Consider the following 22,753-nt stretch of genomic DNA (forward strand, 5'->3'; position numbering starts at 1 on the left):
TCCCCCTCAGTATATCCTCGCTGCTAAACTGAGGAAGTGTGGTCTGGACATTCGGTTAGTGAGGTGGACTGTGAACTGGCTGAAGGAAAGAAGGCAGAAAGTCGTGGTCAATGGGACAGACTCTAGTTGGAGGCCTGTATCTAGCGGAGTCCCTCAAGGGTCGGTACTGGGACCAATACTATTCAATATATTCATCAACGACTTGGATGAGGGAATTGAGTGTACTGTCAGCAAGTTTGCTGATGACACCAAGCTGGGAGGAGTGGCTGACACGCCAGAGGGCTGTGCTGCCAGCCAGCGAGACCTGGACAGGCTGGAGAGTTGGGCGGGGAAAAATTTAATGAAATATAACAAGGGAAAATGTAGAGTCTTGCATCTGGGCAGGAACAACCCCAGGTTCCAGTATAGGTTGGGGAATGACCTATTAGAGAGCAGTGTAGGGGAAAGGGACCTGGGGGTCCTGGTGGACAGCAGGATGACCATGAGCCAGCACTGTGCCCTTGTGGCCAAGAAGGCCAATGGCATCCTGGGGTGTATTAGAAGGGGGGTGGTTAGTAGGTCGAGAGAGGTTCTCCTCCTGCTCTAGTCTGCCCTGGTGAGACCTCATCTGGAATATTGTGTCCAGTTCTGGGCCCCTCAGGTCAAGAAGAATAGGGAACTGCTGGAGAGAGTTCAGCGCAGGGCAACAAAGATGATTAAGGGAGTGGAGCATCTCCCGTATGAGGAAAGGCTGAGGGAGCTGGGTCTCTTTAGCTTGGAGAAGAGGAGACTGAGGGGTGACCTCATCAATGTTTATAAATATATAAAGGGTGGGTGTCACGAGGATGGAGCCAGGCTCTTCTTGGTGACGACCAACAGTAAGAGAAGAGGCAATGGGTACAAACTGGAACACAGGAGGTTCCACTTAAACATGAGAGGAAACTTCTTCTCAGTGAGGGTGACAGAACACTGGAACAGGCTGCCAGGGAGGTTGTGGAGTCTCCTTCTCTGGAGACATTCAAAACCCACCTGGACGCCTTCCTGTGTAACTTCATCTAGGTGTTCCTGCTCCGGTGGGGAGATTAGACTAGATGATCTTTTGAGGTCCCTTCCAATCCCTAACATTCTGTGATTCTGTGAAATCTGTGAGACTGAAGAGCTGATACACCAGATCCAAGACTGGAAAGACCAAAGCTCCACAGGGCTTTTTTCTTTCCCCAGCTTTAATGGGTAGGTGCAATGATGGGCTAGGAGGGGGCCATATGTATCTCAAATTTCTTCCCCACAAGTGAGCTGAGATTTTTTCAAGCTCTTGCAGAACAGGAGAGATCAGCCAGGCTTACAGCCCATTGGAGCCAAACATGTTGTCCCCAATCACAAAACCAAGTCCCCTTTTGCTCAGCAGTACACACCAAAGCATCTTGATTTTTACCTAGGAGGAGGCAGGAGATGCTGGTCTTATGTCTCCAGCATCTCCTACCAAAGTTGCTTTCGCAGTCTCAGTGTGGTGGGCTGGAGACTCAGTGCTTTATACTTTGTGATATGACAAACACACCTCTATTCGCTGCTCAAGCTGCAGTGCCCTTGGGACCGTGCCACAGGACCAGCCACTCCATGCTTGACACCTAGCACCTTTTCTTCTCTAGACCCACCTCTTCTAACAAAGCCACAGACACATTTGTGGTTATTTTGGGTCAAAAATCTAACTTCAACCCAATCGCTATTTTATTTTCTTAATTTTACCTCACTGGCCATCTGGCTGATTTGAGAAGTGAAAGAGGATAATCCTGTACTGTCATGATTTAGGAGAAGAGCAGGGAATCCACTGGCATGTGTGTGGGGGGAGTTGTCTTTAAAATAATGAGGTTCGACAACCTTTCTGTTTACCATTAGCAGATCAACTTTTAGAAAATACACCTTTAAACCACTTGCTTGCACTTCATTATGAAATATTGGAAAATCCAACGTGTTTTCTTCAGATTTTGAGTATTCCTTGTATACTCCACCTTCTGTTATGAGGACTGCTGGCATGTAGTTTTGAGAAAGAAATCTTCAGTTGATTTTCATTGTGTTGAGAGAAAAGAAAATAATGAAGGTCAGGTCTTTTTGTAAACTTCATCCATTTCAGCTGGGAAATGAGATATGTTTTTACAGTGATACTGACATTATTTCTCCCCAGCATGGAAGTCTGGGTGGTAATTTATGCTTTATCACTTGTGATAGTCTCCTCACTGGGTTTTCTTTTCTTTTTTTTTTTTGTTTTTAATAGCATTGGGGGCTTTATTGTTGCTCAAACATAATTATCATTACACTGTACAGAGAACACTATTTATTCTTGGTCTGTTTGCTCTTCCATGCTCTCAGGTCTAATGTCTCGAATGTATTCATTTATGAATAGAATCAATCAAATAAATAAAGGGCAACAGCTTCTATCTGTTCAGATCTGCCATGGTAGAGATGGTTTTGAAATTTATCTGAGAACCTATCCTTCTTACTGAGCTACCATAGCAAAATACAGAATGGCCTTGTATTTGCCTTTTTTTAAAAAGCTGTGCATACATTCAGCAGCCCTTTGTATTTCAGATTCCAAAGTACAGATCGTTGCTTTTCATTTCTCTGATAAAAAGCAAAACAATATTGAAGAGGCCCTCAGTTCTTGAAATGGGTAAACATTCCTCATAAAAATCCAGCAGCTCATTTTCAATTAATAGTAATAAATTAACTATGACAAAGCAATGGTGATTGTCATGAAAATTCACTTTGGATCTGCTGAAAGCAGACATTCCTTACTTGCTGCAGACCACCACAATGACATATGCCTCAGAAATCCGTCAGTTATGTTATGGTTTTGAGACACCTAAATTATGTGCCTGAAATTTGCTTCTCTTGTGCTACTGTGGCAAAAGCAACTGGTAGCAGCACCGCAGCAGCCCACTCCTTCCTGATGGCTCTGCCCGCAACCCTGTTCTTCCCCCAAAACAAACAAAAAGTACCCTCAGCAACAAAACCCACACTTGAAATACGTTGAGTTTGGTGAATGTAGAGATGGCTGAATGGAAACCTAGGCTTTTCATCCATTGGAGGGCAGAGACCAATGCAGAAAATGCTCAAATATGTGGATATTTAGTACTAAAAACTATATTTTAAATTATGTTTTAGGACTTCGTCCAAAAAGGACTCTGCGCTTGGTGCTATGGACAGCAGAAGAGCAAGGAGGAATAGGTGCTGAGCAATACTATCAGTTGCATAAGGTAAATGGTGATGATTTGCTTGGCAGCACTGTCCTCCTTAGTCTTGTGACTTGCATATTATTTTTGTTAAAATGTTCAGCTTAATGTCTAACTGAAAATAGTGGTTCCAGTTCTGCCTGAAAGTATATTTTCTGGTTTTAATAATAAAGGTAAACTTCCTTTCACATTTAGCAGAAAGTGATGCGACCACACATACACATGTTCCACTTGACCTAAGATATTGTTCCACAAAACTGTTCTGAAACAGATATTTCATGATGATATCTGCCATAGCTTTCAAACATAGCAAACTTTCTGAGACTGAATGATGAATGGTCCACATGTTTGCAATATAAATAAATTTTGTTTGCCTTTTATATTTCTGCTTCGTTTCATTTTCCCATAATATTTTACAATGTAAAACATAAAATAATACAAAGAAAAATCTTTGTTCTCTTATCTTAATAGTGTGTAATCTAAAATACTCTTTGCCATTTATTAGATTTGTGGGATCTGGAACACTTTAAACGGCTGATTTCTGGTAATGCAAGGAACACACAAACTCTATGACTGGTTATCAGGATAAAAATATTGTGTGTTGTCACATCTGTCTCTCCTGCCAACAACTGCATTTTCAAAGTACATCACGATATAAAGGCCAGTTGCATAAAACTATTCTAGAGATAAATCTTTGGAATATATGGGGGGTTTTCCCAGAAAAATTATGCTGTAGCTGTATAACTAAGCTGAAGTAGCTACATTGTATTATTTTCCCTAATTTAGTAGTATTACTCTCAGCAATGGTTGATATATCCAAGGCAGAGACAAGATGAATGCAAATGTGTTTAGGAAGTCACCTGCTGTACAATAGCATAAAAGCAGACTTAAAAGCAATTTTTTTAGTGGCAAGCAACCTATCAGAACAAATAAGTGGAAATTTCACTTTGAATCAAATTAATTGTGACGAACAAAACTAAATCAATTTGCATCTGCAATGGAGTTGTCATAGATAGCAATACAGTGGTTATGGTTTTCTGGCTAATTGACGAACTTTCAATTATTTCCCACTAACTTGTTTAAGATGACTAAGAAATGTGTTTAGTACCCATATATAATGTAGTTCCTCCTTATAGCTCCAAATTACAGGAGTAGCTCAGCTTTCTTATTTGGAAGGTGTCTCAGCTTCAGGGAGGTGACAGATTGCAGCTTAGCATGTGTTAAGGACTCTGGATTTACCACTAGTACTCTGATGTTCAGCAGGGTTAAACTGGAATGAAATGTTCCAGAGCACCTAGCACAGGGAAGAGATGCTTCTCATGTACAGAAGTGCATTTTGGAGGAGCTGGAGGGATGCTCTGTGCCTAGTGCACACCACTCTTGAGAAAGGTATCATCACCTCTGTAGATGTCCGTGTTGGAAAATAGGCAACATCCTATGGTGATGTTGTCAGCAACACAAGATATTGTCTCATGCACGTCTCATCTTTTGCCAAAATGTCTACATTTCACTGTTGTCTCTAGGATTTATCTTCAGAAGTAATATCAAAAAGCAGGCTTAAGGATCAATAAAGGAACTATAAAGCAGGCTGGGTATTGTTTGAAAGATATTTGGTTACTTTGCTTTTTAAAAAAATTGAAGATGTGTCTTGATTTTCACTCTGCTGATGCAATTCCAACTGGATGTTGTGCTCTGTGAAAAAGCCCAGAATAACTTAGCAAGAATTTGTAATTTTCGTGGAGAATTTAAGCAGAAATGACATCCGTCTGTTGTTTGTTGTTCTTGTTTCCCCCCTGCCATGTGATCTGGCATAATTATAAATTGATACAACTATAAGACATCACATTACTCATAATAACAAAATAAAGTAGATTAATACCGTACATTATATCTAGCAAGAAAAATAACTTAACCTTTTAATGATTTACTTGTGCAAATTTCTGGCAATTAGGATAGTATGGCACAAACATTGCTTGCTGATGGTAATGAGTACAAGTTCACTAAGAGCGGTATTTAAAGATGCCTTGTTAAATGAAAGATGGCCTGTATGACTCATCTACATAGCTGGGCTTATTATGACTTTAGTTTGGTACAAACAAGTAGAAATATGAATGCAGTAATTCAGCACAGACAGACATGGATTTCCTTGACATTGTAAATTACCTCCTCGCGTCAACGGAAATGTGGCAAGGGAGAAGAAATGAAGACAATATAGTACTGGACAAGTACAGATTCTCTTACTTTTGTAACTTATTTATTATTTCTTTCAATTTAATTTTGGGTCTTTCTTCCTCATCCGTCACTGTAGGTTGCCACTGCTAGAAAGTGGATAAGTTACTGCAGAAATAACTGAGATAGCAGCAGCCTACTGGTTTTACTATGGTGTCAATAATTAACTCATATCCCCTCATAATAGCTTTATTTATATCACTCAAATATTTCTGTAGAGTCCAGTATTATGGTTTCTGGTTATTAAAACTAGTAGTAGGGTATATTGGCTTTCCAGAGCTCTAGGAGAATGTAAGAGCTGCCGTATTGGGTTGACCAAAAGCTCAGTCTAGCGCTGTCTCCTGTTTCTGATAGTAACCAGTAAATAGATACTTAGGAAAAGCACATTCACCCAACTGCACCAGAATAAATAGATTACTTATGCAACTGTGCTTTCATTTTATCACATACTTTTCTGGAGAGCATCTCGTGGTCCTCATCCATTGTTTCTTTGTATGATTTTTCTAAGACACTTCCAAGAGATGAAAGCCAAGTGTCATCCAGCTGTTTCGGTGCCTCCATTAGTGCAGGGGTACCTGCCACCCACCAGGACATTGCAGAACACCTGCTTGGTTCTGACCATGGGACAGAAGCCTCTCAGGGGAATCACCAGCACTTTTACTCCCAAAGGAGATACCTGCTGAAGTGCTCACTGCTTTTAACAGTTAGCCAATGATTAGATTTAATCCCAGACTGGAAAAAAGGCTTGATTTTCCTTTACAGTAAAGACTCCTTATCTTGATGAAGAGTAAAAAAATTAAAGGATCTAAGTGTAAATCAGGCTTCAGGTCTTGGGGCTTGACACTGCATCTGAAGTCTTTGTCCAATGTTTAGTGTTGTGTGACCCAGTTGCTGAGTAAGGCTTGTACATACAGACAGTATAGTAAAAAACTTCAAAAAAGTGAAAACAGTGAAATGCTCCTTTCCTTTCCAAGTTGAATAGAAGAAGCAGGAGGAACATGGTTTAGTAATTCTGGAGGACCTCATGCTGCAGCTATTCAATACAGATTCTCCTACAACCATTAACAATGGTACCTGAGTGCCATCCAGTAGGGTTTTAAAGTTTTTTGTATCTTTACTCTTATGCTGTCTTCATGAGGGGAGAAAGAAGTATTTGTAATGAAGTGTCTGACCACCTTTCATTGCTTTGGACTTTCTGTGAAAGATCTGTGTACCATGAAGACAAGGTCACAGTTACTTACCCATCTGAATTAAGGGACTGTGAATGGCTGACAATGTTTATTTTAGAATAGAAGTACTGCATACGATCTCCTGGGAAATAAAATACATTTTGTAATTAGAAAACTAAGAGATCCTAGGTCACATTCAAATTTACTTTAGTAATTCTGTTGTGATCATTGGAGGCATTAATGTGCTATGAATTTAATTCAAACCACATTAGAGAAAGCATTCTTAAACTATTTCTGCATGCTTTTTTTCCTGTCTTAATGATGTTTACAGTACTTACCTAAATTTCTGGTGCAAATGCCATGCACTCTTTTAACTTTTTTTGGAAAGGTTTGACTTTATGAAAAATATCAATCACCAGTGTTTACTATGGTTTCCTTTTTGTGTTTATTACCAAGAAGATTTGATATTTTGCCCCGAGTCTGCATGAAAACAGGACTTTCTGAAATACTGGTATCTCACTGTTGCTAATTTTAGTACTCTTTCTTCACACTCCCATGACATTTCTACTGTGATTTGCTAAAGAGTTACTTTCTCTAAGAAGTAAATATCAAAAAAAATTCATGTCACATTCAGGTGAAATGTTTCTTCCCCAGAAAATATTGGCTCCTCAAAACCAGAGTTTTCAGAAAACTCATGGATTTCAAGATTCTGTTTATTTCCCAAGGTACCAAGTATGCTGGTGAAACATGAGTCATGGATTTGTGTCCGATTTGAACCAAATACATCAAGGACTTTAATGTGGGTTCTTTTATCCCAGCTAAATATGTTGAGCATTTGCCTATTGACTGTTCTCGGGAATTATTCTTTGTAATAAAAAGTTCTGTAATATTACTGCTTGTTGTTTTGACCACTGCTGCCCTGTTGATCCTTTTCATTGAGAAATTAAAGAAATGCATAAAAAGAGAAACCTTCAGTTACAAAGCTGCAAGAAGAAAATAATCTCACTGTGTTCTCCAGAATCACAGTTAACTAGAAGCACCCTTGATTGTATCAAGCACACTAAAGCCGGCATCTTTATATAATTATATTTTACACTGGTTCTAGGTCAGTAGGAATTCATAATTTGGAATATTGAAGTGTCACAGTCCTCGTGGAAGCTGCAGAGGAAACCAGCTTTTACTAAAACACAAGAAAGGATTGATTCCCTACTCTGCCTGAAGCAGACAAGACCAGAATCAGCCATGGCAGTGTGTCTCCTGGTCACCTAGTCTTTGTTCCATGCGGGCAAATTTCACACATGTCTAGTGTTCAGAGAACTTTTGTCTTTGTAGCTTTCCTCCCTTTTCTTTCTCTCATGCAAGTAGTAGACCTGCCATCTGAAACATTGTGAACTGATGGAGACATCTTCTGAGGAGAGCAGCTCTGCTTTCGTACTCCAGGCAGATGCACCCAGCCACAGGTCCTTGGTGCTTGGGGATGTTCTGCTGTAAGAGAGCTGGGCTCCTTCTGTCCAAACTCCCTGCAGCTGTGCAAGACACAGAAAATTGTCACTCTTCTTGACTCATCATGATGAGCTTCCTCCTCATTGACTTATTTTGATTTTAACGTTGCACCTCTTACCCAGATGAGAACCTAAAAGTGTTCTGCATAAAACCAGGAAATATTAATTATGCAATAATTTCTAAGGTATTGTTGATTTATCTTTATTAATCTGTTGCAGAAAGTTACAAAAGTATTCGCTTGCTTATTGAAAGCAGTAAAAGTTGTCTTTGGTTGAAAGATGTAAACCACAATTTTTAATTTTGGCAGTGTTGCCTATTTTCAGACAAAACCAAGACCTAAAACCTTTCAAAAAGAGACAGCTGTGGCACAGAGTCATTCAGAGTTATAGACAGTGTTTTGATACCCTTGTATTTAAGCAGTAAAAGAGCGTAGGTTATGGAACGTTTTCCAAGAAGAGCCCTTTTCTTTGATACGCCCTGTCAAAGAAAAAAAATCTTCTGAGGCAAGGCTGCAGGTAATCTGATGCATACCTTATGTAGCCGGCTGCTGTCTTCAGAGCCATCTGCTTTTTCTTGTCTGTCATCCCAGGGAATTGACAATACTGAATGGTCATCTCTGTCAGTGCTGGCAAGTGGCTGCAGAGAAAACAGAAGTGGAATTGTACAAAGCAAGACGCTACTGCTGTGTTTTTACTGACTGAGACACTAATAAGTACATGACTGAATCCTGCTCCAAGGCTGTGGAAGTTACTCAGAGTTTTGTTATTGGCTTCTCGGAGGTCAGAACTCTGTAACTCTGATAGAGAGCAAGCCATAAAATCTGTGGACTTCTTTATGGGCTGCTTTCTCACAAAATGTGCCTGAAAAATATTTCATCTTATAACAAAAATAGGAGCCTTATTCATACCTTGTCATCTGTCAGAAATTGTACTAATCTTCATCTTTACAGCAGCTTTCTCCCATATAATGATGGGGTAATTTGCAAAAATTTATAACTCACAGTGCTGCTGGTTTTCCCTGTCTTCAATCAAAAAGAGTGTGAGGGCTGTGATCACGCTTGTGGCTGGTGTTATGCCTTGATGCTGGTATATCTCTGCTTCTCAACAGCTGTTCTGGTGGGTTTTTCTCTAGTTTTCATTTATGCTGTTTTGCTTCATTAAATAATCTTGATCCTAAACAGCAACTTAAAATTACACTACACTATGTTTATATATTATTAAATACTTAGAAGATTTTTTTTTTCCAGCTGTCACGTACACTTAAGTGTTTATAGTGTTTTCTCTTGTCTTTCCTGTAGTCTTAGTTGCCAGACTAACAAAGCTGGGCATTGATTTAAACACACTTTTGGTACTGAAAGAGGGATGACTCTCATTTCATCGTAAGTTGTGCAACACCGTTGTTGCCCTGCTGTACTTGGATCCCAACTGCTCTGAGTCAAATACTGGGTTACAAGAATACAAGTGTTGTTTCTTAAACGTGAGTGTAAATCAGTAACAGAAAGCTGAAAATGCACTGTCAGATTAACTGATGGCCCTTATTACTGGAACGAATTAAACATTAGTCAAGGTCAGTGTTTTGCCATTACAGACTTTAGTATTTTCCTTGTAAAGTGGTGATTTTTCTCAGTAGAATGAAAAAGAAAACCAGGAAATGAGCTATCAGACAAGTAATAACACTCTATTTTGCATAGCCCCAAATTACTGAAGGTTTTTAGGGCAGTTTTTCCCTCCCTTATCCTTTCAGGTATCTCACTGGGTAAAAGGAATTGCCACCAGTGACTTGGTAGATTATAGTCATGAGATGCTTGAGTCTACTTCAACATTTGGTAAGAATTAACCATTGAGATTTTTATTGAATAAGGAGCTTGCCTGTATCCTTGGGATTGCCAGTGCCTGCTTTAGATGGGACGTGTTTCCTGCCAACAGAAGTACCAATCATGCATATGACAAGGGTTTGTTTTCTTAATTGGAAAGATTTGAGTGTAATTTCATGTTTTCTAGTGTTTGCCTTAGAGATGAGAATCACTTATATTTTTAGTTTTGCTTAACAGAGATAAAAATAGACTGTTTGTAAAGAAAACAGAAATAAAATGTATTAAAATTTTAAAAAAGGAGTATTGGCGAGGATCGTGCCTATTTGTGTGTTCAGTGAAAATAGCAAGCTATAGAAAGCCAATTTTCCCAAGCAGTATTTATTGTAATGTTCCATTTAAAAATTCAGTTGAAGAGCTAAACATGATAAGATAAAGAGAGGTGACCTCTTCTGTGACCAAGTCATAAGAAGATAAAGGATAAAGGTCTCGTTTGATGTTCGGAGAATTAAGCAGCAGGTTACACCAACAAGATTTAATTTTCTGGTATGTGCTAAGAGAAGTGGCACAGTATCAAGATGCAGCAAATGGGATTACTTTCTGAAAAAAGGATTGCATACTGAGTTTAAAATGCTTTTTTAAATTATACATTCAATATGGGGAAAAATGAAGGAAGCAGCTGAACCTGTGTTATTTTGTAATATCTTACTGGTTTGTTGCGCTGTTCCCTTGAATTAGTGAAGGGAACAATGTAGTTCTTTCTGTATAAGTAGAAGTGCCAACATGTGTGTGCAAAAGTGGGTACACTGGAATCAACCCAACCTCCCTTTTTTAATATTGCAACTTTCAAACTCAACAATGAACAATATATTTATAATTAATCCTGTAGGGAAAAAGCTTTCTCAAGGACACATGGTACTTCAAGTAGTTGTGACCTGTTTCTTTTTTGTCCTCCAATGAGTCTAGTTTCTCTCCCCAGGACATGCTGTTTTCCTGCCACTCCAGCACGTTCTAAGAACTGAACAGCTTTCTTACAGAGAAAGAATATGGTGTAATGTATTGTGGGTGGTTTGTTTTCTTGGTTTCATATTAAAAACACATGTGAACATTTATATGAGCAAACACAACTGAAGACTCAGTAATGCCACCATACTAGCAGATTATGAAGTTTTGAATTCTGTTCTTTGGAGCGGTAGGTGAGATTTATTCTCAGTATCTGTGCTGCTCCTGTGTTTGCTCTTCTCCTCACCTCAGTGCCCTGAATAATCCCTCCTACTCACCTTATTGCTCCTGCTCGTTGCATCTTCTCTAAAAATGAGCAAAGTCTTGCTTCAAAGACTCAGCCAAAGAGACCATTTCAGAATAATTTCTGTCCTAGTATTTATAGAGTGCTCACTATAACTAAGTTAGCTTTTGTTGGCGTTTCACCAGCACACCAGAATCGTGTTTTCTACCTGAATTCTTGCTCCTTGAGCTTTTAATATAAAGATGACTTACATTCTGAGATGTTCTTTCTGTTGTACCTGTGACTTTTGCGCATCATCGGTCCCTTTTACCATACGGCATGCTTCTCTTGGCCTGCTTCTCTCCCACTGTTTTCAGAGGGTCAGCGCATCATGATTTCATGTTGAGACTCACGACCTGTAATACTGCACTTGATGATAGGCCTAGATAGCACACGTGTCCTAATTCTTTACATTTAGTATTTTGTAAACCAAAGATGTTTTCATTGTATAAAAATAGTGATTGCTGATTTGGTGACAACATTGGTTACTTCTGCCTTGATTTCCAGTAGTTGGATCGGTGGATAGGCAGACTGGTTATTTTAAAGTATGAGAAGATTTACAGTTACTTCTTCATATGCAGGGATTTTGTATTAATTTTTTTAAATGCAGGCGAAGTTTCTAAGTTAGAAGTGAATACTTCTCCTATGTTAGAACTTGTTTCGCTGAAAAAGTGCTGGGAAAGTACAGTGTAAAACACATTTCTTGGCAAACTTCATAAAGAACGTTTGAAAATTTATGTGACTATCACATTCACAGCCACCTGTAGTTCGTATTTGGTTTTATATCCTGAAAAATGTAAAGGAATTCTTTACTGAATTGTAGGCTTATGTAAGCTCTTAATGACATGGAGCTGTTACTGACCACTGTCATATATGTCTTGTAATGATTTTCCTGTAATAACCATGACAGCCATGAAATTCTGGAATGAGATCCGGGTATGGGAGTAAAACCTACAGTAAGTTCTCTTAGTCATGTTCAATATAATATAGTTTTTTTCTGCCTGACCTGGACATAAACTGTTTTATTTTGAAAACAAAAAAGTTATGTGCTTCTCAAAAGAAGCAAGACCTTCCTTCATGTGAAGTCCCTTAACGCTTTATTCCAATTAAACCTTTGTGACTGAGTGTTTTGAGTGTATGGGAAGCAAATAAATGGCACTGGATTATATTTTTTGTTCTTTTGGATAAAGTGCACATTAAAAGCAAATGTTATTATGCTGTTTATACCCAAAATCTTAAAATTTCATGTTTCCAGCAAGGACTTACCTTGGAAGCACAAACTTCCTTTAAAACAGATATTATTCCTTCAGGTCATGAGGAACCTTGGCATTTTTGTCCTTTGACTGAAGTCACAGTTGACTGCGTGGTATATTGAAGATAATGTGTTTCTGAAGAGGCAGCAGCTGTTTTTTAAAATGGGATGTCCTTCACAGTCTAAGCAAGCTTTGAATGTATCTCATTTTAAAGCCAACCAGACTACATACCCTTCCCCCTGCAATAGAATTTCTGAGTTTCAGGTCTGAGAAGAAAGTGAGAGCTGCAAGTGAAAACAAATATGGTGGTAATTGCTTACTTTTCTAGGTGGCACTTCAGAAGTCTTAAAGTAAGTATTTGGGAACAGCAGGCCAATCATGTTGTGGCTCCTACAAAATATTGATGCCTCAGAACTGAACTTGAGCTGTTTCAGCTTTTTCATACAGAAAGATTAGGTCCCTTTATGCTTATATACACAGGAAGCATTTCTCTGCTTTTTAAACAAATTTGATATGGTATGCTCACAATGACTTCTAGAAGCCAGTATATGGTGCCAGTTAAAATAGCAATCACAAAACAGTATCTTCTTCCCTTATATGTTTAGGAAAATATCTCCAACTTTGATATCGTCATGGAGTCTGATGAGGGCACCTTCAAGCCGTCTGGACTGGGTTTTACTGGCAATGCTAAAGCTCGGGACATTGTGAAAGAGATCATGACTCTGCTGCAGCCCATCAATGTTACAGATGTTTACGACAGTGCAGATGGAACAGACATTGATTACTGGATGAGAGACGGGGTGCCGGGTGAGTGTGCTTTACAGGTGACACCACTGCTCCCAGGCAGCGGCACGTCTCGTGGGTGGTCTGGTGTTTGAAAATAGTAAGAAGTGCTTTCTTTCAAGGAATAAAATTTACCATAGAAAAAATGCAGAAATGTTAAAAGGTGACCAGCAGAAATAGGACATAAAGTGCAGTTTAATAATGATATAGATTATACATAGCATAACATGCCTAAAATCTTCTTTTAGGCTTTAAGGATTTATAATAATTAATCCCAGACTGGTGGTTTATAAATAGTAAGCTAAGGCAGAGGGGAATTCTCCAATGCAGAAAAAATAATTTTTAAATTATTGTTATTATTTTGACTTTGAAATACAGAGCTTTTTCTCGCTGTTTCACATGTGGAAAAAACAATGTATTTGAGATGTGACATTTAAACCGTTATGGGGCATTGGGGTATACTAAAGGGGTAAAATTCTGCAAAGTTTGAACTGGTTTAGGGGTTTATTTGGAGTATTGTATCCGGCTCCCAGTGAGGAGCAGCTTGTTGGCAAAGAGGCTTGCAAGCTGTGAGAGAGATCCACCGCCGGCTGCCCCCCGTGCAGGAGACCCCACACTAGCATGGGGGCTTGCAGAGCACAAGAGTCCCAGTTAGCGGCCAGCTTGGGTCAAGCCTCAGTGAATTTCCATGGCAGTTTCCACACTTGAATAATAGTGGAAAGAAAAAAGTTTAATAACACTGATATTTTAAAAAATATGATTAGTTTTAAAATTTTAAGGTTCTTTTCCTCCTGTGTTTTATGACTGAAGTAGGCTGGCGCATTTCTCGTGCTAGTTTTACTAGCAGGTACTATATGCTTAGCATCTCTTAATAGTTGATTAACTGCCTTATTTTTATCTGTTCTTGTGGAAAACACAGTGGGTCATAGAATATATGCTTCTTATTTATGGTCAGAACTCTTTGCTTCTCACTCACCTGGGGTGTACAGATTCCATAAAGTTGACTGCCTCAAAAAATGTATGGATATCTAATTTTCAAAGCACAATATTTATGCTGGGCAAGAAGTATGAATGAAGGGATATTGTTAAAAAGTGAAGGATTCGTCTTCAGCTGGTGTGCTGCTTTCCAGGTGAGGTGCGAGCTGGTTGGTGCAATGTCACACAGCTGTGACACTGGTGTGCACTTGGGCTCCTAGGCTCTCTAAGCTTCTGTAAGATGCCTCCACACTGTACATGAGTGTTAGGACCATGGGCTGAGTTGAGTTGAGAGCCTGTAAGCGCTGCTGAGAGGCTGTAGCCATGTCCTCCACAGCCTGTAAAGGCTCATGCAAAGACGACTAGTCTAGAATTTTGGACCAACATGTCTGTGCTGTAGGTGGAATATGAGAACTCACCATGCAGCCTGTGTTCAGAAAATGCAGGTGCATCCAAATGATTTCCTAGGTAAGGTGTTGGGGACAGAACGTGGAGGACATTGCGGTCAGTCATCAGGGACTTCCACTGTGCTTCTCATCTGAGGGTGACAGATTATGGAAGGATAGAGAAGAATTTAGCATTCAAATGCCTTGTTTTCAGTTGATGATGTGAGTGGTGTTTGTGATGACGGTGTGTATTAACCCCTTGTACACCATTGTTCATCAGCTGAGGTGGACATGGAGCAGAAACAGCTACAGCTTGCCATGGTCCTCTTGATTAGTCACCTGAACTACATATGTAAAATACACTCAACAGGAGCAGGGCAGAAATGGTACCCTCTCCCATGCTCATCCGTACTTCTCAGAAAGAATAAGCTATGAAAAATATCATAAACTATAAGCTCAACCTTGGGAAAATATCAATAAACCAGAACTGAGACCCGTGATCTGATTCGTTTTGCTATTAAAAATTTGGCACATTAATTGATGATAAGGTTTTTTGCTGTCAGAAGCTTTGATTCATTTAACTTCCCGTTAAGCAAATAACAAAGTGTTCTTGCAGTATAAAGGAATAGTGATTTGTTTTTTCCCCATTGAGCCCTGGTAAGAAGGAATTATTTCCCCTAAATAATTTCATCTGCTTTAGATTGTTTTTCATACTCTATGAGGGAGAAGTCTAAGACATCTTGTGATCCTCACGCCTTGTCTGCAGTATTCTCACTGCTCAAATGAGCCCTTATGGTATATAATAACATTGGAACAAATTGAACACACTGTAATAGCTTTTATAATTTTGTCCAATTTAAGCAAGCAGTCAAGTGTTGACACTTCCTCCATTTTATTTAGATATTTTCTTGAAAATACACTTGGTGGCTTTGTTATTGCAACAGTGAGAGAAAATATGGGTGTACTTCTTGAATGATAAGTCTGTTTTCTGGCATCATTTCTACATATTTTTTCTCCTTTTTGGTGTTAAATAGATTCTGGGATTTGCCTTTTTAGATGCAATTAAAATTCTGCTCTTCCTGCTCCTTTCGGTCTGCAAGATGTGCAGAGGGCAACAGAATGTGTGTTTTTCAGGGCTATTCTCAGGGCTCCTGAGACAGGCAAAGTAACTCTGACTTCTTACTCTCTATGATTTCCAGTATGTTTATTTTTAATTGGCATGCAATGAAATGTTATTTGTAATGTTACTTCAACCTATTTGCAAGAAAACAGCAGTGACTACTCTGAGATTTTAGGATAAGAGAGGCCAGGAGAGTCCCAAGTGCTTTGCAAACCACAGACTGAAACTGAAATAGTACCTCTAAAGCACGAGCAAAGTGATCTGCACCAAACACAGCAGTTTAATGCTTTGCGACTGCAGAACATTAGAAATAGTTCTGTCAGTGGCCTTTACATTGGATTATTTTGAGAACAGTTCAGCCCAGCAATGAGGAATGTCTGTGACTGTGTTTTTCTAGTGATAGCCAGTTTTCAGCTACTGAAAATATTTGTATAACATTTGTTTTGCTTTTTCATGAAGCATAAATCAAATGAAATGTTGGTTTGGGTGTTTTTTCAGTGTCGTATTTTATGCTGTCGTTTTACAGTTTGAGGTGACCATCAGGCTTAAGACTGCTCCTTCATTAATTATGCAATTATCTTTCTCAGCTTTCTGTTTAAGGGCTCAACTACGTATTTGTTTTTAGTTAGGGATACATCTAAACTGTGGCACATAAAGCTGTTACTTTCCAACACTGAGTCCTAATCAGTCTTGACCGTAATTTGCAAAGATAAGTGGGGAAATGCCTTGGCTGGGTTTATTTGTTTGGTTTCTTTACATGCTTTTTCACAACAGGCTTCTTCAGTGTCTGAAAGGGTTAAAAAACATTAAGCAAGGTCTAGCAAGGACCAGTTCTCAGGTATTTTTGTTGAAAAAGCAAAGTATCTGATGATCACAAGAACGCTTCGAACATGATTTAGAGCAGTTCCTAAGGTAGTGACCAGGGCTGAGTCAGCCTTCCCTGCAAATCTTCAGAAACTGAGAAGGGGAAATGAAGTGATTGTATTTGCATTATGGCATCCCGTGAACATCAGTTCAGCTTTACACGTTGGGGAGAGGAAAACGTGCTCTCCTATTTTTGCAGAGGGAAGGCTGTTGTGTCACAGTATTTCCAGAAAAGCTGGTTAAAGGATGCTCCTTTCTGCCGGGCTCATTGGGAGGTTATCTGTTGCTGCAGTGCTTGCGATGGGAACTCTTGTCTCTTAGAAACTGAGCTGTATTTGAGATCAAGCTGACCCAGGACATCAAACAACTCCCAAAAGCCATGTGGCAACTCCTCTATTTAAAATTCAACCAGTGACCTAAAGGTGAAACTCATTTTTACGATGTCACTCTGAACCTTGATGATTGTTCGTGTCTCTCTGTCTCCACAGTGACGGTATCTTGCTTTTTTGTTACATTACACAAGAGGAGGAATAATTCTTCCAGAAACTAATAAACCAATAGTTCATCTAAATTTAATGCTTCTTCAGAAATCAAAAATTCATTGCTAACCCAATCTCTTTGTCATTTTCTCAGAGGTGGGAAACAAATACTATAATATATCATTCCTCTCATTTTTATGTTTTCATAGTGCTTCTTTATTACCTTCATCTAAAATAAGATGTATTTTGGCCCTTAGACACCAGACTTTGACATGCATGGTTTCCTTTCTTATTACCTAAGAGTAAAATCTTTCAGTTCCACCCCTTTTTTGGAGCACACTGCCCACCCATCCTCCCATCCCCATCATCCCTTGTAACCCCAAAATCCAGAGCGAGCCTGCCAGCAGGCGCGGGCCAAACCTGCTCGGTGTCAGCCAGGGGCATGAGAAAGTGGTGAGAAAAAGGGAAAACTCCCTGACTTGATGTGGCCAGCTGGGCATGAAGAATTGGGTAAACTCTCTATTTCCCAAACTGTAAGCAGGTAAACTCTGTTCACGCTCGGCTATATCACTGATTGGAAGTGATCCTCCACTGTGACACAGGAAGCATTGCCCCTCAGTACCTGTGTCATACTCTCTGCAGACTTGAACAGACTCTTTGGATCCCATTTCTCACTGCTTTTTATTGCCAAAACAATAAAAACTGTAAGGAAAAAGAGGAAAAATCGGGTTGACATAATCTAGGACTTCATACGCCAATGCTGAAAAGCCTTTGGCTTGATTCTGTACAGGTAAAGGATGTTGCACTTGGCAAAGACCTTCCTATAAGATGAAGGAAAGAGAAAAAGATTTCCTTAAAAATAGGTATTAAACATAACTTCCTCACTTTAATGTGCAGCATTTGTGTAATTGGTAGTCTGAGATGTTTAGCGGAAGGTATTATACGGAGAGCTCCAGTTATCTGACCAAGTGACTAACACAAGTAAAATGTCTCCTGCTCACTCATGGAGCAAAAAGTTGGACAAAAGCCCCAAAACCACTACTCACAACACGAGCTTTACACACAGTATTCCAAGTGCTTAAATTATTTTAGTTACTCCACGGGTGCTGCATTTCTGTACCTGCTGAGTTCCCGCTGCTCTGGACATGTGTTGAAGCACAACACCAGCACGAGCCACTATGGGCCTGGTTTATTTTTGGGTAGAAAAGAGGGGTAAGGGGCTTATGGTCTACACCTGTATCTTGCCTGAATCTTGATCTCAATAAGCCTGAGATACATCAGCAGTGTTGCGTGATAATTAGCAACATTATATTGCCTTTTCCAGGTCATTTGTTTCCTTTTAAATATCTTATTTTATCATTCTGAAAGGAAATTGGTGAATGAGTGTGTTCCACTGCAGAATTCAAATTTTCTGCAACTTGGGAGGTATTAAATTAAACCAGTATGCTAAGAGAACAATTATAATTGCTTGGCATTTAAAGAACCTAGTATAAGTGCTACAGCTATTAGAACCATTTAAAGTCTTGATTGCAGTTAGAACTGTGTGTATTAATCTGTAAAATAATTCATCTCTGCTCTAATTTATCATTGTTCCCCAAAAATTGTCTTTCAAAATTAGAAATTACTCTAGAGTAATTAAATAAATTTAATATGCTGCAACTTTTTATGAAGGTGGATACCTTAAAAGGCTCATAGTATAACATAATATCTCAGTTTTATTAGCCTTTCATATGACCTTTTCTGCTTTTAATAAAGTTAATAAAGTCTTTGAGACTAATCATTTAATGAAAGGGCTAGTCTGTAGCTTATGGTATGTTTTCATACTAGTTGATCTATTTGACTACCAGACAAGCTTGACCATACTTTACATGTAATTCTTTCCACCTTTGTTCTGCTTGGGCTGGAGTCTTGTTTTGGCACATTGGAATATGGGACTACCAGTAATTATCAGGAAGCATCAGAATTGCAAGCTGGTGTGTTCAGGTAGAGTGGACACAGACCATGCAGAGGTTCAGCTGAGACAGCACTGTTGGAGGGAGGGGTGGAGTTGGGTGATTAGGCACAGTGCCTGAATGCAAATTTTACTGGTAGTTTTAAGGAGGTTTCTGTAATATATTTCTCATTAGAGCATGTACATTTCTAATGATGCGAGGACACAGGGCGGACATGTGAAGTCAAAAATAATGTGTCATCTTTGAGGCAAAATAATTCATGATTGCTGCAAAAACTTGAAAACTGCTCATTCACTCTTATTTTGACAAAAATGAAGCCTGCTTCTGAATGAACTCACTGATGTCTACCTTAACTATGAACTCCCACTGTTCAGTAATATCTTTTAAGAGTAATTTATTAGAGAGTGATTGAAATACTAAGAAGAGAAAGGCTGACACAATCAAGGGTGAATGCTACAATTACTAACAGGTAGTACTAAGTGGTTTTACTTCACTCAACATTAGTGACATTTTAGTGCAAGCAAAATCACAAAAGAGCTGCAGGAAGACTTGAAAGTCTAGAAATTGTACCTTACAGTGAGACACGAGAGACATGAAATCTCTCTCCATTTATGCAAAACTATGTTAAGTGATGACTTAACTACAGCATACGTATTAGGCCTGGGAAGCAATTTGTCTAGTTACAGCACCTTTTCCCCTTGTTTTAAAAAATAGTCCATTAGCAGGTCAGTCTGTCTGAGTCTAAACAAATTCCACGTGGAAGAAAGCGAACACCTTCTTCCAGTAGGGTTGGTGAGCTATGGAAGCACCTTGCAGACTTGGTGAATTCTCCATCATTTTGAATGTATAAAACAAGACTTGGGTGTCCTTCAAAAAGTAAAGCGTAATTCAAGCAGGAGGAATGGGCTTGATGCAGTAGTTACAAGGTGAGGATCTTTGCCATGTGTTATTCAAAAGGTGTGATTAGATGGTAATGGGGCTTGCTGGCCTTAAAAAAACCTGTGACTGCCAGTAAATCTTATGAGCATTTTCCATGATGAAATACCTCTTTCTACATTTAATCCTCATTACAATTAAAAAAATCCTAATTGCAGTTAAAAAATAGAACTATTGTTCACTTGCCAATCCCAGAGGAAATTTGAACTGTGAAACCAAAAATATTTGCAAAACTCCATCATACATTGCTGAACACCTTCAATTTCTTATTTTATTTCTAGTTATTATTTTTATGTAGGTATCTGTGACACATTTTATTTGACAAAGTTTCCTTGGTGGTCATAAGCTAAGAATAACAGCACACTGGTTTAGCAGCTCATAATACATAGCACTTACATTTGTCTTCCAAAAAACTGAGGCAAGTCAGCTTTAAAATAATCATACCGGAATATTACAATAAATTAGTTGGAAACATTGAAATTCTGATAGGCTTTTATAATCCTAGACGAAGTAAAATTGAAAATTGTTCCAATGCATTCAACACTGTACAAATACTAAATAAGCTCATTAATCTAATAAGGAAAACTTAAATTAAGGTGTTTCAAATAAAACCATAAATTCTAATGGTTCTTGCACTTTTTGGCAAATGGACTTCCTTGTCTTAAGGGTATTTTGTTACTGTTCCCTCTGTGAATCTCAGTAAGGTTGATTTTTCTTCCTACTTTTAGATGCTTGCTCTTAAAAAAATTACATGAGGTGGATTGGGGTAAAAGACCCTGTTATTCAATAAATTCCTCTGTAAGCACACTAAATTCCTAAATGTTTAAAAAATCATCAGTAAATTTGCCTCTGCCACTCACCTTATTAGCAGGAGAATACGCTTTGTCTCAGAAAAGAAAGACTGAAAAATATCTAACTGAGAATCTGATTTGGATTTGGGGTGTGGTTGTTTTTATTCTGGCTGTGCCTCTGAGAGGCATATTAATTCTCTATTGTTTGCTGCATAGGAAAGCTGAATTCTGTTTCTGTGGGTGGGAATATTCTTTTCATATGGAAGCATTTGTCATTTGTTAATCCTAAAAAACCAAATGACCTACATTAACACACAGAGCTCAGTGTTAACATGTTAAATATGCAGTTTGGAAGTACAAGTTAGTTAATCCTTATTCCTAGAACTGTCCCTGACTTTGCTGAAGTTCATGCAGATAATGAAGTAAAGAGAAAAAAAAAAAGATTTAATTTGTATTCTGTAAGGAAGTTGGAGGTGGAAAGCATTTACTGATGGAAAAGCATGAAAGTTAAATGTGATTGTCTCCATCTTTTTTTTTTTTTTTCCTTTCTTTTTGGAAATTGACTATATGAAAAATTAGACACATTCATAGTGTGGACATGTTGTGAGATTTCCAACCAATTGGGTAGTGATCCGGAATGGCTGTTAAGAACAACAGCAGAAATATCTGTGGATTTGTGGATTTCGTTTCTGGAAAACAAACTGTAATGGCATCAGTATTAAACCTGAAGAAAAAAGAAATCATTCAGTAGCAAAGCATTCCAGGAAGACCACATGTAAGCTGCTCTTGATGAGAAGGACACAGGTTAAACAGATTAAGATCTGGCTTGCAGCTCTCCAAGTAGTTTCCTATATGAAGTCATTTGATGAGTGTTTCTAATAGGATTCTTCAGAGACTGGTACATCCTCAATTGTTCAGAGTTTCCATTGGTGGTTTGGAATCAAGTTTAAAATCACAACACAACACAGCTGATGTAATTGCTGTTGGAATGATAAACAACGAGAACAAGCTGATCATCCAGCAGGGGTGATGATGTTAGTGTGAGTCCACTCTGTCCACTTTGTTCACACCATCCTTGTGCTAGAGTCCCCAAAGAAGATGCACTATTTAGAAAAATCACTTACTTTGACCTGGTGGGTACCCTATTGCTAATGTAGCCCCATGTTACCTTCATTGGCACAAGGTCTCACTGGTGCCTTCTGTCCACCAGGGCCTGCAGGTCCTGTTCTGCAGAGCTGCTATCCTGTTCCTGCACCTCCAGCCTGTACTGTTGCAGTGGGTTTTCCTCTTCCAGTACAGGACTCTGTTCTTGTCTTTGCTGACTTTTCTGAGGTCCTTGTCAGGCCACCCCTGGATTTTGATCTCTCTGCCCAGCAGCTCTGCCTTCCAGCATACACAACTGCTTCTTCCACAAATTTAGTGAAGATGCAGTCCATCCTTGTCTGGGTCATTTCTCAAGAAGCAAAGGCCTCGTATTGACCCTTGAGGATCACACCATTCATAAGCAGCCACTAGTTAGACCTCAAACTCTTGATGGCTACTTCTTGAGCCCAGAGCTCCAGTCAGTGTTCCACCCACTTTTATTCCACTCGTCCAGTCAATAATTTTCCTGGGGACTGAGGTTAGTTTGTTTGGCTTGTAGTTCTCTGGATCCCGCTGCTTTTTATTTTACAATGGGCTTAACATTTGCCTTTATTCAGTCGTTCAGGACTTCCCCTTATTGCTACAGCTTTTCTGAGATGATAGAAAGCAACCTCTCAGTGGCATTGGCCAGCTCCCTCTTGCGGCCCGTGCAGTACCATTAATTTGTATTTGCCCCGTTTACTTCACCAGTCCCTGATTTGTTCTTCCTAGACCACGAGCAGTACCTGTTCCCGCTTCTCTCCATCTCCTCTGCCAGGCAGAGACCTGGGCGTTACTTTAAAGATTAGACCACGGTGATTAGTTTTTTACTATTCTTTTGTTACACATTATAGCTGTTATAGCAAATAATATAGCACTTCCACAGCATT

General features: G+C 39.1%; 1 protein-coding gene across 2 annotated transcripts in view; it reads left to right on the plus strand.

The window, feature by feature from the left end:
* Window positions 1-22,753, plus strand: part of CPQ (carboxypeptidase Q) — a 160,700-nt gene that overhangs the window by 116,302 nt on the left and 21,645 nt on the right. For both annotated transcript variants that reach the window (XM_065627216.1, XM_065627215.1), the window contains exons 6-7: window positions 3,139-3,230; window positions 13,061-13,262. In XM_065627216.1, coding sequence (XP_065483288.1) covers window positions 3,139-3,230; window positions 13,061-13,262 — 294 coding nt within the window. The remainder of the gene's footprint in view (window positions 1-3,138; window positions 3,231-13,060; window positions 13,263-22,753) is intronic.

Source organism: Caloenas nicobarica, chromosome 2, assembly GCF_036013445.1.
Source record: "Caloenas nicobarica isolate bCalNic1 chromosome 2, bCalNic1.hap1, whole genome shotgun sequence".
Lineage (NCBI taxonomy): Eukaryota > Metazoa > Chordata > Aves > Columbiformes > Columbidae > Caloenas > Caloenas nicobarica.